This window comes from Phocoena sinus, chromosome 20, assembly GCF_008692025.1.
Source record: "Phocoena sinus isolate mPhoSin1 chromosome 20, mPhoSin1.pri, whole genome shotgun sequence".
Classification (NCBI taxonomy): Eukaryota; Metazoa; Chordata; class Mammalia; order Artiodactyla; family Phocoenidae; genus Phocoena; species Phocoena sinus.
This window is the reverse complement of record NC_045782.1, coordinates 29,766,378-29,788,583: the sequence shown is the minus strand read 5'-3', so window position 1 is coordinate 29,788,583 and position 22,206 is coordinate 29,766,378. Positions and strand designations below refer to the sequence as shown.

The following is a 22,206-nucleotide window of genomic DNA, read 5'->3' as shown; positions in this document are numbered from 1 at the left end:
TCGGAAGAGAGAAATCCAGTGTCACTGGAGCACAGAGAATGGTGTGGGGAATGATTGAAACCTGAGGCTAGAGTGGTGAGCAGGGGCCAACCTCGCAGGTCCTTGTAAGCCATTTAAAGGCCTCCTCATTAATCTCAGAGCAGGGGAAAGCCACTGAAGGATTTAAGGAGGTCGTTGGCATAATCATCTTTATTTTCGAAAAATCCATTGCCTGTGGAGAGCTGGTTGGAGGTTGAGTCTGCAGGTTGGTCCAGTTGTTCCTTGGGGAGATTGTGATGAACTCGGTGAACTGCCCTCGGAAGATCCAAGCCATCAGTTCCATGGGCACTCTCTTGACTCCCACTACCATGTACAAACTATAGGGCACTGGGTCCACACTTGCCCTTCACCTTGTGTCACAGTGGGAGAAGTATCCTGCTTCTATCAGAGGCCAAACTCTCGCTTGGGTTCTGGGTCCCGTTCCCTCTCTCTTCTCAGGGACTTAATTCCTCACTCATCTCTCATCCTCACATGTCATTAACCCTCTTTCCTCGGTCACTGCCATTACAACGGCTCTCTGGCATCTTTCACACCAAAGAAGCCCTCCCTTGACATCACCTCTCATGATTTCCCCACTTATCTGTCATTCTTTAGAACAACTGTCCTCAAAGGGGCCTCCATTCTCCCTGTCCTCATTTCTTCACCATCTATTCACTCTTCAACCCACTCTGATCTAGTTTCTCTTCCATCACTTTTCTAAAACTGCTTTTCTTAATAGGTCGCAAGCATGTTCACATTGTCAAATTCACTGGCCCGTTCACTGTCCTTATTTTATCTCAGTAGAATTTGGAATGGCCGATGCCTTGTCTTCTGAGTCTCCTCTTCATCTTTTGTGACAGCCTCTCTCCTGATTTCCCTCCTTATCTCAATGACTATTCCTTTTATTCCCGTTTTTTCCCTCCTTCTTTGGCTCCTCCGTTTCCTAAGCTCTAAAAGCTGGTCTTGAACCCTCTCCGAAGGTGACTGACCCAGTCCCATGGCTTTCAACACCATTTGTATTCTCCAGCTGGCCAGTTTCTCTCCAACTCTGACCAATTCCCTAAGCTCTAGATTTCTATATCCAGCAGCCTTCCCAACATCTGTGTGTACACATTTCATGGTCGTCCCAAACATAATGTGTCTAAAACAGATCTCTTAGCTTTCCCCCAGAAGAAGCCTGTTTCCTCCTCGATCCTTCAATTGCTCAGTTTTAAAAAACTTAGGTCCAGGGAAGTGCCTGGTGGTCCAGTGGTTAGGACTCGGTACTTTCACTGCCATGGCCCGGGTTCAATCCCTGGTTGGGGAAGTAAGATCCCGCAAGCTGTGTAGGAATATGCTATAACAAGAATTCCATAGACTGACCGGCTTATAAACAGCACAAGTTTACTTCTCACAGTTCTGGAGGCTCAAAGTCCAAGATCAAGGCACTAGTAGATTCAGTGCCTGGTGAGGGCCCGCTTCCAGGTTCACAGATGGCCGTCTTCTCACTGTGTTCTCACCTGGCACAAGGGACGGGAGACCTCTCTGGGGTCTCTTTTATAGAGACCTCATCTCCCAAAGGCCCCACCTCCTCCTGATGCCATCACCTTGGTGGTAAGGATTTCAATATATGAATTTTGAGGGACACAAACTGTCGGTCCATAACAGGGTTTGACAAAGTTAAGAATGGTTAAGATGAGAGTGGGTAAACAAGAAAGCTGGGGGGAAAGCAGATTTTAACAATTTGTGCGTTAGTCCTCAGGAATTATTTGCTGACTGCTGCTTTTTTATGCATGCTATACAATAGAATTCAGCTCTAGGTATTTTACAGAAAAGGATTCTTATGTTTAGAGGGAACTCCATTAGCCATAGGATCAATTTGTGCAACATTTTGTACATGTTTGTGTCAAAATTTGTTCTTAACATAGGACGTAGGATATGAGTTTGCACTCAACGTTATCATAAAATTTAAATTTCATGTTATGGTAGAAGATTTTTCTTTCTCCTCTAGGTATTTTCTATAAATATATAAAAAATATATAAAATACATAAAATATATGACATATTAAAAAGATAAAAATATTTTAAAAACACATAAAATAAGCTCTGAATGAAAAACAAATTAGCCTTTCTCCTTAATTCTGTTTCATTACAAATACAAGGTTCTAAAAATAGGTGTATTCCTGTGTTCAGGAGTTACTAATCCTGTCTTCTTTCCCAGTAAAGTTTGATGTTAAGAGGTTCTGATTATTATTTAACCAGATAAAATAAATAAGAGATCTAGGAAAATTTCTAAGGGACTATTTAGTGAACACTGAATGACAGACAATAAAAGCATATTACGTCTCATGCTTATTTTGTTTTCCTGGGGTTTAGCTAAATATTTCACTCACATTTCCAGTTTCTTAGCTAAAAAGAAATTCTCGTTTCCTTTTGGCAAAGTGTTTTTTTCACTCATGCTAAAATAGGTGCCAAAATCAAGCAAATATGTGGTCTTTAATAGACATCGTCTCTGAAATTGTATTTACATTTTAAATTTTAAGCAATTTTGGCCTTGGAGGAGAAAACACATTTGGTTCCCCCAAGCCATCAAATCATGGCTGTGTATGAGTCAGTGGAAACAACGTGGAATTTAAAAATTTAGTTCAGATTTTTTTTCTTTGCAGGAGACTTAATGGAGAATTTAGTTCCCCATCCAGAATTCAAGATGCTGGGTGTTCGTAACATTCCTCAAATGTCTGAGAATTCACTGGCATACAGCACATTTACTTGGGCTGGCCTCCTCAAGCATTTGAGACAGATGCTCATTTCTAATGCGAAAATGGAAGAAGGTAAAGGGTATTTTAAAAATATGCAGCCCACAAGCTGGGAAAAATGCCTCTACTGGAGTTCTCAATATAAACTGGCTTGATCCAGTTGAAATAATGGTGCCTTCTTCTGACCAGGGAGGCTCCTGCAAAAAACTCACCAGAGCATCCTGGGAGGATTTCTTAATCGCTTCACAGTTTCATTTCTCAAAAAAATTTCAGATGAGTGTGACATTTATTTTTATTTTATTTTTATCAAAGTAATATATGAACATAGGTTTTTTTAAAAAAATCAAGGAGTCAGAACTCACTTAAGTGTCTATATAAACCTGTCCATTGTGTTGTGTGTAAATTACATCTCAGTTTTTAAAAAAAGTCAAGTAATTGTCCAGTATGAGTTTATAATGAGGAAGAGAACAGCCTATTCCACACTTCCCCTCAGCCCAGCAGAAACTGCTTTCAGTGTTTTGAGATGTTTCTTCTGGAATTTGCCCCCATATTTCTAAATATCTTGCATATTCCGCTATTTGTTTTATTTTCCAGGTTTAGATATTATCAGTTGCCTTCCTAGCATGAAGTTGAGAACTGGATCTTCTTAACACCCCCTATATACACATCCACACACCTTTCCCTCCCTCCTCCCAATCTAGTTAAAGCATACTTTTGGGTTAGATCAGTTTTCATTGTCTGTGTTATTTTTGCTATGTAGATATTATTCATAGTTGAGCCATGTACTGTATACACAGATTACATTTTATTTCATGTACAGTTTATTTTTTCCTCCTAGAGTTAATAGTTAAATTTATTTGGTCGATATTCTTTGTACCTATTACAAATTTGCCCCTAAACTTTTTCCATAAAAATGAAACCCTTCTCAGCATGTTCAGACCTATCAGGTCATCTTATTACTTTAATTATCTGCTTGGAGATACCCCTTCCGGAGGACTTCCCCCTCCTGTTCCAGTCTGCACTGGTTACTCTCCAGGCTTGATAAACAGCCAGCACTGGCATCTGTGCCTCCTTCTTTATTCTAGCCTGTTTCCTAGATTTCAGATCTTCCTCTTTCTGGGTTAATTCCCTCATGGATAGTACCCTCCAGGAGCTTCCTAAGAAAGAGTACAGGGAAGGTAAAAATTTTAAGGCTGCAAATGTCATTATCCTACTTTTATATTTGATTGGCCAGGTATAGGATTCGAGGCTGGGAATCATTTTTACTCAGTGTCTTGAAAGCACTGCTCGATGGCTTCCAGCTTCCAGTGTTACTGCTGAGAAGTCCCACTTCAATCTGATTCCTAATCCTGTTTTATTCTCTCTTGTATCTTTTAGGATTTTCTCTTTGTCTCTAGCATTCTGGAATTCCTTAGTGTGGATCTTTCATTTATCTCAGTACCATGTAAACTTTATGAGGGCAGAGATTTTTGTTTTGTTTACTGCTGTTTTTTAGAGCCTCACCGGTTTTTAGCCCTTCCTGAGCAGAAACCTTCTTCTCGGATGGAGGGTGGGGCACTCCCCCTAGTGCAGGAGTGGGGAAGGGTCTGGGGCTCTCACTGCCTCTCATACAGATTTTTAACTACTCCTCCTTTAGAAGCACCTGGCCTGCTTCCAGGACCTCCACTGTGGGCAGAAAGTTCAGATTTCCCTGGTTGCTAAGTCAGTAACCACTGGTTCATTTGCTTTCCAGCTTCCAAATTTTTGTTGCCATTATTTTCCTTCCATTTTTTCTTGTTTATGCCTTTTAAAAAAATCCCTGTGTTGTTAGTGAGATTTGGGGAGTAAACTGGTATATTCAGTCTGTCGCACTTAACTGGAAGTCACTACTGTGTACTATTTGGGGAGCATATATTTTACCACAAATTACAGTAAGTTAGGTTTCAATACTATGAAAGTGGATTTCCTCTACATTCGCTTGTAGTACCTTACAGATTTTAGATCGTAGTGCCTGACATTTGGAGATAAGTAGAAAGTTCACATCTTAAGTAATGCTTCCTGAACTTTTTGGCCACAGGACCTGTTTTTCTGGCAATACCTATTATCAAGGAACACAGTGTTCCTCAGGGCACTGGAAGACGTGGTGCTCTGAGCCCTCTTCGGTCGATAAACCACAGTTTGTTTAGTCATTTTCCCATATAGGAATTTAGAGTGTCACCATTTTTTCACAGTTATAGAATTTTGAACACTTAAATGTTTTCATATAAATATGAACATATGAATAAATATATTTGTCACTAACCAGGTTGAAGGATATAGTTTGAAAACTCTTCATATGTTATCAGAATGCGCTATATGAAGATTGACCCCATTAAGATCATCATCAGCCGTGTATCTGTTTCTACATGTCCTATAGCAACAGGAGGAATGAGTGGCCCAAGTGGGGGCAAGGCAGAAGTTACAATGTCTCTTATGACCTAGCTTTGGAAGTCACATATCATCATTGTGCACCATCCTTTTGGTTGTTAAGGTCAGCGCTATCCCGTGGGGAGGGGACCACACAAGGGCATGAATACCGGGTGGCAAGGATCATTGGAGTTCATCTTGAGGCTGGCTACCACCCTCTGCCCTCTGTCCCCTAATGAATCATGTCCTCCCATTTGCAGAATGTACTTAACCCTTCCCAAGCACCCCCAGAGTTAGCACATCAGCCTATTAGCACATTCCATTAGCACATCAGCCTAAAGTCCAGAATCTTGTCATCTAAAAGCAGGTGCAGGTGTGGATTTACTTTCCTCAGGTGAGATTTCCTGGGTATAGCTCTTTAAGTACACCCCACCCCCAACAGACCATGGTGGAACAGGTGTAGGATTTTACTTATTTATTTTTAAGTTTTATTTACAACACCTTATTTTTAAAATTTATTAGTTGATTTATTTTTTCTAGTTTGGATCAATTTATTCATGTGAGGACTAGAGATTCAAAGTTCTAAGGGTGTATATAAACAGACTTTAAAAAATAAAACTAGCATCACATTATATGTATTTTTTGTTCTGCAGCTGTCTTTCGACATAGTATTTTGTAGCCTTCATTCCAATTCATTCATTTAGACATGCTTATTCTTTTTAGTAGCTACATAGTTTTCTACCATATAGGAGCCCTAACTTATCATATGTACATAGATTAAAGAGTCAGGTAATTCTACGAAGCTGGTTGTTAAAACTTTCAGTCCATAACCTTCTTCTATTGTCTCCTTCCCAGAGGTAACCATTTTTCAAAACTTTTGCTGTTTCTTTTACTGTTTTTATCTATTGGCATTTACAGATTTTTCAATGATTTAGGTATTACCTATTTACTTCCCACCATGGAGGGTTAGGATTTAGCTTTTTTCCAACACTGGCCCCTAAACTCTAAAACACACTCTAGACAGGCTCATCCTTCTGATATGGTAGTAAGTGTCATCACTGGGTTAAATCGATATTCAGCTTTACATTATCATGACCAAGTAAATGCTATTCACAGCTGAGCAACAAAATATCCTGTGATTACTTTTCCCTTCCTGTATAATGTTTTTGTTTTCTTTGGAGTTAATAATTACCTTGTTTTCTTGTTTGCTTAGTTTTTCTGTGTACCTGTCAATTATTCAACACTGTTTCTCTACTTACCTAAATTTTTTCTTGATATACAGGCATACCTTGTTTTATTGCACTTTGCAGATACTGTGTTCTTTAACAAATTGAAGGTCTGTGGCAACCCTGCATTGAGCAAATCTATTGGCACCATTTTTCCAGCGACATTTGCTCACTTCACATATCTGTGTCACATTTTGGTAATCTCGCAATGTTTCAAACTTTTTCCTTATTATTATACTTGTTATGGTGATCTGTGGTCGGTGAGCTTTGATGTTACTATTGCAAAAAGGTGCTATTGCTGAAAGTTCAGATGATGGTTAGCATTTTTTAGCCATAAAGTATTTTTTAATTAAGGTATGTACATTTCTTTTTAGACATAATGCTATTGCACACTTAATAGATTACAGTATAGTGTAAACATAACTTTTTTTTTTTTTGCGGTACGCGGACCTCTCACTGCTGTGGCCTCTCCCGTTGCGGAGCACAGGCTCCGGACGCGCAGGCTCAGCGGCCATGGCTCACGGGCCCAGCCGCTCCGCAGCATGTGGGATCCTCCCGGACCGGGGCACGAACCCGCGTCCCCTGCATCGGCAGGCGGACTCTCTCAACCACTGCGCCACCAGGGAAGCCCATAAACATAACTTTTATATGCACTGGGAAGCCAAAAATATTTGTGTGACTCACTTTATTGTGATAATTTACTTTATTGCGGTGGTTGGAACCAAGCACACAAAATCTCCAAGGTCTGCCTGTATCCAAGTATTCTGTCAGTTTCATCTTCTTTAAGAAATCTCCCCTAGAGCCTTCTGACCTGCTTCAATCTAGTTTTTTTTGCCCTCTCCAGCCAGTGTACATTTGTCCTTCTGGATATTCTATTTGCCTGTCTGTTGTGTTGGATATTCTGCTCAAGAGGGTTTACACAAAGCCCCAGTGATCTGGGGGAAGAGGAGGGAGGGGCCATGGTTTTCCCGGTTTGGTATGTTTCCTGCCCTTACCTCTGCCTGGTGTTCTCCAGACTAGAGTCTCTCAGTCATATCCTCTCCAGAAAGTAAACCTTTAGTTTTCTGCTAGGGTGGGGAAGAGGCAGTCGTCATAATAAACAGACAAGTTTAGCAACATTCCTTAAGCAGGAGTCAAAGGTAGATGTGCTTTACATGGTTGCAAAGCCAGTTTAAGAGCCAGTGACTTAGTGTTTTCATGGATTCCCTTAAGGAATGCCGCACCACCTACTTTCTGGAGGCACAGAGCACAATAATGTGAAAACACATAGGCATCATTAATGCTGAAATAAAGAGTGATAAAGTCACTGAATGTGAAAAAGTTTTAGGAAAACCTTAATCAAGTTATATCGTTACATATATTTTTTTATATATGCTCAAGAATGATATATGATTTTTAAAAATATAAACTTACTCTAAAAGAACTCTTCAATAAGTGTAAAATTTAATAATCTAAGTGAATAATTTAATTTTTTTTCTAATCAATGGTGACTTGGATGGAAGGAAATATAATATTGTGGATTTATACCCCCCTTTTTTTTTTTTTTTTTTTTTGCGGTACGCGGGCCTCTCACTGCTGTGGCCTTTCCCGTTGCAGAGCACAGGCTCCGGACGCACAGGCTCAGCGGCCATGGCTCACGGGCCGCTCCGTGGCATGTGGGATCTTCCCGGACCGGGGCACGAACCCGTGTCCCCTGCATCGGCAGGCAGACTCTCAACCACTGCGCCACCAGGGAAGCCCTATACCCCTTTTTTGTTACATGGATTGTAAATATTTTTGTCCATCACTTTTGTCTTTTGTATGGTATTTTTCACTATATGGAAATTTTACATTTTTATGTGAGCAGACCTGTAAATCTTCCTTTATAGATTCTGAGCCTTACCTACCCCAAAGATATAAAAATATTCTCTATTATTTCCTAGTATTTTCATAGTTTTATATTTAAATTTTAACCCATCTGGGATTTATTTTTTTATTTATTGGCTGTGCTGCGCAGCATGTGGGATATTAGTTCCCCGACCAGGGATCAAACGTGCCCCCTGCAGTGGAAGCGTGGAGTATTAACCACTGGACTGCCAGGGAAGTCCGTATTTTTGTTTTAATAAATTTATTTACTTTATTTATTTTTGGCTGCATTCGGTCTTTGTTGCCGTGCGCTCTAGCTGCGGCGAGCAGGGGCTACTCTTTGTTGCGGTGCGCCAGCTTCTTATTGCAGTGGCTTCTCTTGTTGTGGAGCACAGGCTCTAGGTGCGCGGGCTTCAGTAGTTGTGGTACACAGGCTTAGTTGCTCTGCGGCATGTGGGATCCTCCCAGAGCAGGGTTCAAACCCATTTCCCCTGCACTGGCAGGCAGATTCTTAACCACTGTACCACCAGGGAAGTCCCCTCTATTTTTGTTTTTGATCATGTATATTTTTAAAAAATAAATTTATTTATTTATTTTTGGCTGCATTGGGTCTTCGTTGCTGTGCGCAGGCTTTCTCTAGTTGCAGCGAGCGGGGGCTACTCTTTGTTGCAGTGCACGGGCTCTAGGCATGCGGGCTTCAGTAGTTGTGGCATGTGGTCTCAGTAGTTGTGGCTCACGGGCTCTAGAGCACAGGCTCAGTAGTTGTGGCTCACGGGCTTCAGTAGTTGTGGCTTGTGGGCTCGGTAGTTGTGGCTCGCGGGCTCTAGAGCGCAGGCTCAGTAGTTGTGGCTAGTGGGCTTAGTTGCTCTGCGGCATGTGGGATCTTCCCGGACCAGGGATCAAACCTCTTTCCCCTGCATTGGCAGGCGGATTCTCAACCACTGCACCACCAGGGAAGCCCTCAATTTTCAATCCTATTTTTACTTTGTGTTTCTACATCCCTTAACATTTTTATATGTATTTTATTTGTTCATAGAGACATACAGAATGAAGTTCAGTCTTTATAGGTGGATAGTTCTACGAATCTTGACGCACTTAAACGGTGTAACCACCACCACAATTGAGACAGAGTATTTCCATGTTCCAAAAAGTTCCCTCATACCCCTTTGTAGACAGCCTCTTTCCTCCACTCCAAGCCCCAAGCAACTATTGATCTGAACTTTATTCCTATGGTTTTGCCTTTTCCAGAACGTCCTGTAAATGGAATCAAACAGGATGTAATCTTTTGAGTCAGGCTTGCTTCACTTAGCATCAGGCTTCTGATATTGATCCACATTGTTACGTGTGTCAGAAGTTACTTTCTTTTTACTGCATTGTAGAATTGCATCCTTTGCACCTACCACCGTCCTTTAATATTCGATGAAGAATATTTCATGCCTTTCTCAGGACTGAGTAGTTTGAATCACTTTAGGTCAACCAGATTAGAATGTTTAAATTTTTAGAAGAACCCCACCCTGCCACAACTTTTACTTATCAAATGGAAATTTATATAAAATACACAGACTATAATACATCTTTCTCTTCTTGTTCAAGGCAATTTGTAAAATCTCTTGCTCTTTTTTTTCTTTTGGTAGGTATTGATTGGCAGGTACGGCCTCCTTTATCAGGACTTCCTACGCGTGGTAAAATGTCTCTCAACAAGGAGTTTCATTTTAACACTTCCATTGCTAACTTGGTCATCCTTCGTGGGAAAGATGTACATAGTGCGGAGCTGGGTAAGCAAAGTTAAGGTGAAAATTAAGATGTACGTTTTGCACATGTACATGGTATGCATGGTAAAAAAAAAAAAGAAAAAGAAAAGAAAAAGAAAAAAAAGAAGTCCCTGAATTTATTCTTAAAGAAAGGAAAATAATAACTCCGTATTTTAGTAACAAAATGTAACCATTGTATCAGTGTGTGACCGGATACCAAAATAGATGTGGTGTAAACAAGAGGACAGGTTTAATTCTTTCTTCCTGAATCTGGTTGACCTGTCATCCTCACCTCGTGGCTTTGTCCTTAGTGCAAGGCATCTGTTTGAACTTCAGCCATCAAATCACATAGGAATAAGCAAAGAAGGGCAGGCCTGGTCCTCTAGGGTCACACACCACACTTGTGTTTATATCCCTTCGACTGGGACTGGATCATGTGCCACATCTAGCTGCAGGGGTGGCTATGAGCACAGTTAAAATTTGGTGGTTCTGTTACTAAAGAAGAAGGGGAGAACAGGTATTGCAGGACAACTAATGGTCTCTGTGACAAGCATTGGTACAACATTTTCAGGAAGTTGAAAGAGCAGTACTCTTCTTAGCTTTCTTTGTGTTTCTATGGCAAGTCTCTGGGATTATATTATCCTTGTCTGATGATTCCAGCAGCATCCAATTGGCTGCTTCTAGCTGTGATATAAAGAAAATTAATCTTATCCCTGTAATACCTCTTAAATAAAAAACTAGTAATAATTAAAAAGAGATCAAGTCAATCAGATGGTGTACTTCCTTCATTGTAGATTTTAAAATGAGAAAGTTAATGAAAGGATATATAAAGTAATCTAACCTCCAAAAATGTACCCACAGCAAATGATGCAGGTACACAGAGGTGTAAAGATATTCATTGCAACATCTTTCACACTAACAGAAATGTGGAAACAACCTAAATGCCCAACAGTAGGAAATGTGTTAAAGAAATTATGGTATATTCATAGAAGCTTTTAAAAATATGAGTGATATTTACTGACACAGAAAAGAGGTTTATAACATATTGGTGAATGAAAAATGCATATTACATAGGGCATGTATGTAAAATTATAGTACAAAAGAGGGTCAGCAGACTGTTCATAGTCTGTCTCTGGGTGGTAGCATTTCAGCTGTTGAGTTGACTTTTAAATTTTCTTCTTAATAAATACTTTTCTGAATGGTGTGAATTTTTTTTTATGATGAATATGGATCATTTATCCAAAAGCAATATAAAGCTAGTTTCAAAGAGCAAAACAAAAGATTTCTGGTGAAATGGATACAAAAATATCTGTTTATTAATTTGTTTCAAAAACTGATGATTTATGATGTAAACAGGGCCTTGTTATTTTACCCTAGGAGCATTTAAAGATCCAGCTCTCTATACTTCCTGGTTAGAGCCTGTTCATGCTTTCAGTGTGTGGAAAACCCAGAGAGCCTTTAGCAAATATGAGAAGTCTGCAGCGTTGGTCAGCAATAGCCAGTTCTTAGTAAAACCACTTGACACGATTGTGGGCAAAGCATGGAATATGTTTGCTTCAAAGTAAGTAAAAGATAAATCTACAAACCTTTCCTAACCTTAAGCAGATAACATAATGTTAAAACACTAGGCAGGGCTTCCCTGGTGGCGCAGTGGTTGGGAGTCCGCCTGCCGGTGCAGGGGACGCGGGTTCGTGCCCCGGTCTGGGAGGATCCCGCGTGCCGCGGAGCGGCTGGGCCCGTGGGCCGTGGCCGCTGAGCCTGCGCGTCCGCAGCCTGTGCTCCGCGACGGGAGAGGCCGCAGCAGTGAGAGGCCCGCGTACCGCAAAAAAAAAAAAAAAAAAAAAAAAAAAACACTAGGCAGGATCTGGAGTGTCTTAGTCTCTTAGAGCATAGACTGGGTGGCTTATAAACCAAAGAAATTTCTCGCATTTCTCGAGGCTAGTATGTCCAAGATCAAGGTACTGGCAGATTCAATGTCTAGTGAAGACCAACTTCCTGGTTCATAGGTGGTGTCTTTTTGCTGTGTCCTCAAATGGCAGAGGGGCAAAGGAGCTTTCATGGGCCTCTAATCCCATTCATGAGGGCTCCACTGCCATGACCTAATCACATCCCAAAGGCCTTACCTCCTAATATCATCACCTTGGGAGTTAGGATTTCAACATATGAATTTTGGGGGAACACAAACATTCAATCTATAGCATGGAGTAAGTACTTTGTAGGTATGAAACTTTGGGCACATTACTTCAGGTTTCGTTTCCTTTTCTGTACAGTGGACCCAAAAGAGAGGATATATGTGGTGAGGATTAAATGAGATGATAATGTAAGAAACCCTTAGTACAGTGCATGACTAGTAAATGCTCAGTAATTGTTCCATAGTATTATTGTTGTTGTTGACTAAACGAGTAGTTTCTTTTTAAAAAATATTTACTTATTCGGTTGCACCAAGTCTTAGTTGTGACTCCAGTACTCCTTTAGTTGCAGCTTGCTGGCTTCTTAGTTGCAGCATGTGGGCTTCTTAGTTGTGGCTCACCAGCTCCTTAGTTGCGGCCCACAGGCTCCTTAGTTATGGCATGGGAACTCTTAGTTGCGGCATGCATGTGGGATCTAGTTCCCTGACCAGGGGTCAAACCCAGGCCCCCTGCTTTGAGAGCACGGGGTCTCATCCACTGAGCCACCAGGGAAGTACCTAAATGAGTAGTTTCTAAATGAAATGAAAGTAAAGTAGAAATTTCACTATAAGGCAAGGACAGTAAGGTAGTTTTCCAAAATAAGATCCTTGAGAATGGAAGAGATCCTGATCTTGCTCAGTAAGAAACATTGCAAGTTCAACTCTACTTGGTACTAAGAAATGTCTGCTTGATTACTAAGAAATGTGTTTGTTATCCGGTTCCCTGACCTCTGCCACAATTACTTAATGTTAAAGCAGAATTTCTCAAATCATTGGGTAAGCCTGTACTTTGATTAGCTAGGATTCCCAAGGGCCCCCCATCCTGCACATGGCCATTCCATAAACCCCCTACTCCTCAGGACTGTGAACTCTGTGTCCTTTGTTGGTATAGTTCTCGTCCCACTCTCATTAAATGGTAGCAGCTATTATTTCATCAATTTAGTTCATGTCTGCCCTTGATATTCTTTTTAACATGACTTCTCCTGCCTCAGAACATTTTGGGGGACTGGAGGTATTAAGAGGATCACCTGGCATTAGTGAAAATTAAGTGTTGTCTGAAAAACATTTGGGAGGCTTCACTTCATTCCTAGAACTGGATCAATGTGTTTCTACAGTTTCACGCCTTAGATAAAACTTCTCAGGCACTTCTTAAGAGTTTATATTGAACACAGTCATCTCCTGTAGGGTGTTGAATATGTGCTGGGTAGACAGCCAAATCTGAACATGCTTCTTTTTCCTATGTGCTGCTTCTTTTTTTTTTTGGCCATGCCGTGCAGCTTGCAGGATCTTAGTTCCCCGACCAGGGATTGAACCCGGGCCCTGGCTGTGAAAGCACCAAGTCCTAACCATGGGACAGCCAGGGAATTCCCCTCCTACGTGCTTCTTATTGTCACTCTCTTGGACACTAAGTAGACAGGGAGCTTGACACAAACTTTGAGAGTTTGCTAACCTTTGGAGTAAACATTGAAGCAAAGGCAAGACTTTTAAAAGAGTCTGCCATCTGCAAGTGTTCATGAGCTAGGAAATGTCTTTATTATTTGATTTTGAGTTATTCGTTTGCCTGAGATTTTTATTTCATATTTTCTGTTTCTTTCACCAGAGCCTACATTCATCAGTACACAAAATTTGGAATTGAAGAAGAGGATTTTTTGGACAGTTTCACATTGTTAGAACAGGTTATTGCTAGTTACTGCAACCTCGGATTTTGAACAATGGGGAAAATTTACCTTAAGTCATTTTTGGACTAAAGTACTTGCAATACTACTTTCTCCGTAAGGTTTTTCATATTCCTATCTGCTTATGTAACAAGGTTAAATGCTGATTCCTTCTCCATACTATAGCCACAGAAAAGGAGAAAAACCTTTCATGTTTTCAATGAAAACATCTACTTGAAATTTTCCTTTGTAAGAAAAAATATTGGTACTTCTTTAAAGAACTTTGGGAATACTTTGCTGAGATGTTAGAACTCTAGAACTATCAGAAAAGGAAACTTCCCTCTTTATTCCAAAAAGCGTTCACTAAGTATGAGCTAAACTTTCATAGCACAATTTTAAGCTAAGAAATTGCAGTTCCGTATTTAAATATATTCATCTTTGAAGTGAATGTTTTGAACCACAAGAGGGAGCTGTTGTCAAAAGCTACAGGGTGAACATCTATTTTTGAATATTTTATTCTAAAACGGTAAGATTTTCCACTTTAAGCAGCTATTTAAAAATAAATGTCAGGACTTTGTTAATAAACGTTATATCATGCTTAAATACAAAAGTAAATAAGCAAATGTTTCCTTTGTTTGCTGTTCTTAAATTTTCTGGGCAACAGAAAATTGGGTTTTTCTTTTAGATCTTAGAATGCCAGAGCAGAGACTGATTTTATTCAACCAGTGCTTTAAAATTACTTACAGGTATTTAGCTGGTGTGGAAGACAGTTATATTCTTTTCAGTAAAAGGGGTAAGAGCTTTCGCCAAAATTTCACTATGTTGAGAAAATTACCACCAAGTAAATATTGTCCCAGATGAAACTGACACATACAGATGTTGGTTTCATTCAGAAGGACAGAACACATTTGGAAATTTGCAACTGAGTTTGAGGGGAATGGTGTAGTTAAATAAAACACATCACATGCAATGTATTAACAAATGTAAAATGGCAAAACAAATAGGAACATTTTGCCCTTTCTGCCAAATCTACCAGTGGTTTCTTCCTTTTCTTTCCATATGGAAATGATTACCTTTTTGCTGTTTTTCTTATCAACTGTTGCTATGATTTAAAATACTGAACCATATCTTATTTCTAAGGAATGTAAAAAGTGGTCTGTTCAACTGCTAAAAGGCACACCCACTGCTGTATTTTGTTAAGCCAAGAATACTAGAAAATAATGAGATTGTAATTTTTACAAAATAAAGTTAAAAGTAATAGTTTAGCATTGCAGAGATCCAAAGACTGAAACAACTTCCCGAACAAAACCAGCATTAATGAAGATCTGTAACCAAATTACCTCACTAGGGGGTAGGCTGATTCTGAGGAACTTTGCTACAAGTTAAGCTTAAAGAAGGTCGTAAGTTGAAATCATTTTATATTTGAGAAGAGCATGCATGAGGTACCAAATGGGACAAATATATTTCTAATTTGGCAACTCATGGAATCAATGGCAGGTGACTATTGGAAGTCAACTCCAATTAGACAGAGCCATTCACTTATGTGAGTTGACCCTTTCTTATGCACGTTATTGTTTAATGCACAACTGCATTATTTGGTGTGTGTGGATACCTAAATATCTGCAAAATTGTTTCACATGTTTACATTGAAATTTTTTTCTTGTCTATTTGGAATAATATAAAAATTTTTGCTATTAGAGTTGTGATAACTTAAAAATTAACACAAAGAAGTTGATGCCAAAGCTTCAAAATAAGGGGTGGCATTGGAAGTGTACTTTGATTTGTGTGGAGATAATGGCCAATCAGCCAGGACAACATTAGAATCGTAACTTCCTGGGCATAGAGAGCCAAAAGCTTTGAACATGTAATTTCTTAGATTACTGGGTAACTGGCGTACTATGTGTCACTCAGACATTATCCCACACAGCCAAGATGCACCCCTATAGGCAGTGAGTACAGTATAAATTCAAACTGTTTCTTATTTTCAAACCTTTTCGTTCTCCCCCATTTGTGCTTTTCTTAAGAGCTCTTTAAGCAGTAGAACCTGTTTCTTCCCATTCATTCCCTCTTGCTTCTAGCTTTGAGTACTCGCCCCGCAACCCCTCACCACTACTATTCAGTCAGCCGACAATCCCTTTCTCCTTTCTTTAACCTGTCACTTAGAACTCAGTAAGTGTGCCCATGATTCACTATTCTCAGTCCCTTCATTCATTCAACCAGTATCTATTCACTGCCAGGCACTGAACAAATGCTAAGTATATGGGGATCAATACCACAAAGTCTAAATGAAGAAGCTTACAATGTACTTAAGTTTCTTTCCATGCTTGGTGCTACGATTCTGGCTTCCTAATTATTGCTTATTGTCTTGCCCATGTCCATGTTCAGTTTTTTTCTTTTTTTACAGTAAAGATGTGGTACAAGGTAAAGAACCGTGAACTGGGACCTTTAGTCTAGGCTTTAAATTTGTCTGAAGCCTCCTCACTGGCTCTGTAGACTTTACTGTGCAGTGTACATACCAGTGATTCTTCTCCTGACCACCATGTTTATCACACTTGCATTCCTGTCCAAAATTTTGTTTTAAAACATGCTCCATATGTTCCCATCCCACTGTTCTCTCCGCATGAGCTCAAGGTTTGGCAGTCAACCCTTCCTTGTTCTTCCACCTACCTTCCAAATACGGCTTTGCCCACTAACTTGTCATTTTTGCAAATAATCAGTTATTTAATTTAAGAGATATTTGCTCATCTGTATCAATCACATTGTTTCCTATGGGTTTTAGGAATGTGAGCTAAAAAATCTGGCTTTATATTTTTAACTAAATAACTTCCTACTCCTACACTCTGAAATGTCTCAGACGATGCAATGTCAACCTTATTAATAAATGGAATCCCATTTCCACTAGCAGGAATGTTAAGATAAACAATGTAAATATTTTAAGTTTCTGGAGAACGCAGTGTTGGGTCAGTGTTGCAGAAGATATGGCATTCAAGGGAGAAGAGGGAAAAGAGAGAAAACCTAATCATTTAGACTCTAGGGAGCCAGTGAAGCGGGGAAGAGATGAACAGGAAGGTCAGGGGAACTGATAATGATCCCAAAGAACTGTTAATAGCTTATAAGCATTTAAAAAAAAAAAGAAATACTCGATGGTTTTTGAATTATGGACTTTACCTAATGATAAAAAAATCTAAGAATAGCTTACAAGATAGCATGAAAAGAAACAAGAAGCTAAATTACACGTCGCTTAGCAAATAATTCTGTGTTACCTGAATTTTTCTCCTTTGCCAATGATGGAGCCAATACAGTGGATACTTTTATGGCTCTCTTGTCCTATGAATTTAATTATTTACATGGTAAGTACACAGAAATTCAAAGATTTTTGTCCAATCTTTTTGTCCAATATTGGCTGTCCAATAAGGTAGCCATTAGCCACATGTGGTCAGTAAGTGTAAAACACACACTGGATTTTGAAGATAATACAAATAAAATAATGTAAAATATTAATATCTTAAATTGTGGAAATGATATTTTGGACATAATAAGGTAAATAACTTATTCAAATTGGTATAATACCTGTTTTTTTTACATTTTAAAGTATGGCTACTAAAATTTTAAAAATTAAGATATATGACTTGCATGATATTTCTATTGGACAGAGCTATTCTAGACACTTCAGAAGCAAAATCCCGGGAACTGTAGAAACTGGAATTGAACAAAGCTTATCCTTACTAGGTGAAAGTTCATGGGAACATGATAGTAAGAAACATGACATGAGGCAGAAAGATGGAAGTTTTCCTTTTTTAAAAAAAGAAGGGCCTTGCTTAAGCTCAGCTCCTGCGAACAGTATGAAAGAGGCAGGATATGAGCTTAATTCCACAAACATCCATTGAACATCTGCAAGTTAAGACACTGTGCAAAGATGGGGAAATAAAAAAACGAGGTAAACCTGGCCCCTGCCCTTTAGGAGTTCACCATTTGGTATATTCCTTGCTGCAGATATATGCCTGACTCATGTAGAGACTCTCTGTTGAACAGATTAATATAAACGTCTGAAAAACTGTGGAAGAGATGTAAAGCTGCAAAACTACAGACACACAATAAAGCCTATTAAAGGTCCCATATTAGCAACAGATCTCACAACTATTAGGTGAAACTAAGGACCTGGAAATGTAATTTAAAATATTCTGTTTCTGAAGTCATATAATTAAGAGCCACTTAAGGCAATATAAATTCAAACAATATATTAAAAGAGAGTGTACAACTGCCTTTGTTTGCAAGTCCTTGCCTAAAATCTAAATTCCTTGTCCTGGAATTCTAAGCCTTCTAATGTTTGGCCATTCCCCCTCCCACTGTTTCTTTTCTGTGTGCTGTAGTAGCCAAAGCTGACAGAAATGACTGTTAAATGTGGTTATGAGAAACACATAGATTCATCTACATGGTTATGTTTAATTTTGTTCAGTAAGGACAGAGGTGGAACTATCACTGACCTGAAGATACAGATGAGAGACACGCCCCAATGATCCTGCCTGCCCCAGCTCTGCCCCCACTGCTAGGATCCCAAGACCAAGAAGAACGGGAGGCTCCGAACATTTTTGAGCAGGACTCAAAGGACACATGCTAGATTTCATAGTAATTTCTTTGGGATAATATCTTAGGGGATTTCCTTCTTTTTTTATATTATGCATTTCTTTGGCTTGCATTTTTTTTTAAAGCAAAGCCATAAAAAACCAACATAAAGATAAAATAACTCAAAAATGATTTTTCAAAGGACGTTAAGACCTGGAGACAGTTTGAAGAACGGAGGAATAAGTCAAATGAATCAGAAGGCAGCAACAAGGGGTGGAAGTAATAGGCATCCTCATCGTTCTGTAAACTATCACAGAAATAGGGTGTAGGAATTATAGGATGCTCCAGGGGCAGAGGAGGAAGGGAGAAATTAAAGATAGCTTTGGGGTCCTACTGTCTCAACATGTTCTAATGAACATCACCTACTGCAGGGAAGACTAGTAAATATATCAAACACAAAGTCTGGGAGCAGCCTGAAAAGAGGTGTATAAAGTAGGAAATCATTTATGTATGAAAGAACCTTTTATTTCTTCCTTGCAGAGACCAGGGATGTCTTTTATGCTCAGACAGATTATGTTTGAAGAAGAAAATGCAGAACATCTGCAAATTTCTTTGATCTCTACATTTTTCTACAACCACTATTTTTCAGCTTCCTTTTTTTTTTTCCTTCTAAAATTGTGCAAAGTACTCGCACACCTGTGCTTTTACCAGATAGGCATCTTATTTTGTCTGATTCCATCAGAAAGCCAGGAACAGTCACACCCCAATTCTCAAAGGCTTCAAAAACTGTGTACCTTCTTGAGAGTAGAATACTCGAGTTTTGCGCCTCTCTTCTCTACCAAAGGATTATTACAGAAGTAAATCTTTCTCCTTCTGAACTCTGGTGCTTCTGGTGAATGGTATGATTGTGGTCATATGTCATTTATTCTGAACTCCTATCCAGCCAACTTCAATAAGCGTAACTCACTTACTGAAACATGTAAACAACCCTGGCACCAAAGCAGCCAAATGGAAAGCCGCCTTCACCACATGCTCTAGAAGGTGTAATAAAGCCGTGATTCTGCCTTTTGGCTTGGCAAAGGCAGTTGGGAGGACGCCCTCGTACTTACTTGCGAATACTAATGACATCTGGGTTCTAGGTAGCTGCCACTGCTGTCTAGGCTAGCACTACTGGAATCTTGGACTCTAGTAGAAATATACAGGAAATCACACTGCCAAACTTTTCTCCTTATAAAGACAATCTATCCAGGAATTACCATCCTCCCAGTTCTCAGAGGGAGGAGCCATTGGCAAAGCAGGCAGGATACAACTGTGGAGAGGAATTTTAAAGCAGTTTCCTGTGGCTCCAAGGTCCAGTCACAGTGCCATTCTTCAAGAACAGTGCTACATAACAAGGTGAGGCTTAGATTATCACTTACAGGAAAGTACAGAGGACATACTACTCTAGAGAATTCTCTGAAGAAGTCAGGTTTATTCTCTGACAGGGAGTGGTTTGAGGAGTTAGGAGAACTGACATACACCCCTATACTAGGCCCCACCATTCTATTGGTATCTTCCCTTCATATGTTCAAAACGGAATAGTGACTCTCTCTCTCAAACTTGGTCCTCCTCCTATATTCCTGGCTCAGCGATCAATGATTATTGCTGTCTTCTCAGGGTTCTCTGGTTCCTCCTTCATGTATACTCCACCTCTTTCACTCCACCATTACCTGGACTCTACTTAGGTAGCACCTCCTGCCTGCCTTTGAATCTCTGCTGCTGCTTCACGTGGGCTGTTGCAATATCCATTCAGCAAATACTGTGTGTGGCCCCACCCTGTGCTTGGCTCTGAGCATACAAAGGAGAGCACAATAGTGTCTGCCCTTATGTGGCTTAGGTTCTAGTGGAGGAATGAGCAAAAACAAGAAAATAGACTAGTTGTGAATTATATGTAGGTACTTTAAAGGAAACAAAACGAAGCTAGGCAGAGAATAAGAGGTAGAAGGCTCACTGGCCTTGTCTCACAGCTCCCTCACTGGTGCTTTCCTGGTGTCTCTCACAGGGCTTTTCCCTCACCCCAACCCCTACCTGGCAATTCAAGTGCCACATCCTCATGAAACCTTTTCTGATCCTTCCTAGTCGGCAGTTTTCTTCCTCTTCCCATTTTTTTTTTCTTATGGCCTTCATCTTACTACTCTACATTGTAGTTACCTGCATATTTGCATAACCCCCAAGAAGACTGTAAGCTCCTGGAGGGAGATGATTTTTCAACAGCTTTGCCTCTTCCCTATAGTACTTTAAACTATCAGAGAATTTTTTTTTTTTTTTTTTTTTTTTTTGCGGTACGCAGGCCTCTCACTGTTGTGGCCTCTCCAGTTGCGGAGCACAGGCTCCGGACGCGCAGGCTCAGCGGCCATGGCTCACGGGCCCAGCCGCTCCGCGGCATGTGGGATCTTCCCGGACCGGGGCACGGACCCGTGTCCCCTGCATCGGCAGGCGGACTCTCAACCACTGCGCCACCAGGGAAGCCCTAAACTATTAGAGATTTAAAAAGTGAATAAAAAAAATTTTTTTCCCCCAACGTGGCTAATACCACTACTGGCCCTGTTTCATAGGGTTGTTATGAAGATCAAATAAAACTCAAGTTGTGACAGTGCTTTAAAAAAGAAAAAAAGGTCTGTACCTTTGTACGGATTGCTCTGTAATCATAATTATAGCAAACATCACTCTGGGAACCTGCCCACACAGGATGGCTAAGAGCAGAGCTGGCTTTTCCAACCCTTGGTATAGGGACACACAGAAGCTGTTCATCTCTTTAAATGCAAAACTGTTTTGGCTGTGGCCTTGATTTTCTGCTGTCTCCCTTTTCCCATCACCTACCTTGTGATCACAAGATGAAACAAGTAAGCAGACGCTTGGACTTTTGCACTGGACTTTTCTGCAGAACTGAGTGGCTAAGAGCCAGAACACCTAGATTTGAATTCTTGCTCTACTTCCTTGCTTCCTCCAGCAAATCACTGAACTTCTCTGCCTTAATTTTCTCATGGGGCTGTTGGAGGATTTAAAGATTAAATACAAAACAAATAAAACAACATTAGAAACAGTGCCTGGTACAAAGCAAGCAAGCAATCATCAAAGTTACAGTAAATCCACTGTGCTTCCTGGTACAGGGCACATCAGAGGAGGTTCCTGGGAGCTAATCTTGATTGCTGGTGTTGTGTGATTGTGTACAAAGAACATACTGTGGAGGGGACATGGGAGTGGGAAGGGCCTGGTGCGAGGGACAGGATGGAGCAGTGCAGTCTGAAGAGCGTCAAGAGTGTGGCCAAACCATGTGAGGTTAGGTAGAGAAAGTTTGGCTGCTGTAAGAGGTTTAGGACTGTCACTCAAGTGAAAGTGATTCTCAAGACACTCCGAGGTGCACTAAAAAAATGAAAGGCAGAGAAGGGCCTCCTCTCGTTATTTTTGGCTTTCATCTTTTTAAGGTGAAAAGAGGTTGAGAACAGCAAGGTTCTCTGGTGACAGGGAGCGTTGGGCTCCAGCACTTACTGCCAAGAGAAGTGAACCTGAGCTGCTCTTTGTTTGCAACACCACCTGGTGAGGAGCCAGAGAAAGACAAGAGTAATCTGAATAGTCATTCCCCCACCTTTGGGGAAAGGCAGAACCCATCCCTCTTTTCAAATTCGCTCCACAAAAACAACTTTGCCCTCCATCAGAAACAGACTGTTAGGCAACGCTGCTGGGCTGAGTCAGTCAAAAGTGGCCTGAAGGAAAAAGCTGCTCACGCTGCTCCCTAAAGGGGGATAGATGGCAACAAAGGGAAATAACGTTTGGGATTAGGTCGGGGCGGGGGTGGGGGGGTGGGGGGGGTGGGGATGGCAG

At 40.4% G+C, this 22,206-nt stretch overlaps 1 protein-coding gene across 5 annotated transcripts in view; it reads left to right on the top strand.

The window, feature by feature from the left end:
• Nucleotides 1–21,639, top strand: part of TUBD1 (tubulin delta 1) — a 28,581-nt gene extending 6,942 nt beyond the window's left edge. The window contains exons 6-11 of one of the 5 annotated variants that reach the window (XR_004347296.1): nucleotides 2,664–2,828; nucleotides 9,844–9,984; nucleotides 11,338–11,521; nucleotides 13,728–16,144; nucleotides 17,744–17,745; nucleotides 21,627–21,639. Coding sequence is in view for 4 of the 5 variants with exons in the window: in XM_032615633.1 (XP_032471524.1) it covers nucleotides 2,664–2,828; nucleotides 9,844–9,984; nucleotides 11,338–11,521; nucleotides 13,728–13,836 (599 nt within the window). In the remaining variant the exon portion in view is untranslated. Of the gene's footprint in view, nucleotides 1–2,663; nucleotides 2,829–9,843; nucleotides 9,985–11,337; nucleotides 11,522–13,727; nucleotides 17,160–17,743; nucleotides 17,746–21,626 lie in introns of those variants that run through there. The other 4 variants (XM_032615633.1, XM_032615631.1, XM_032615630.1 and 1 more) reach the window with 4 other exon arrangements.
• The last annotated feature ends 567 nt before the right edge of the window (nucleotides 21,640–22,206 follow it).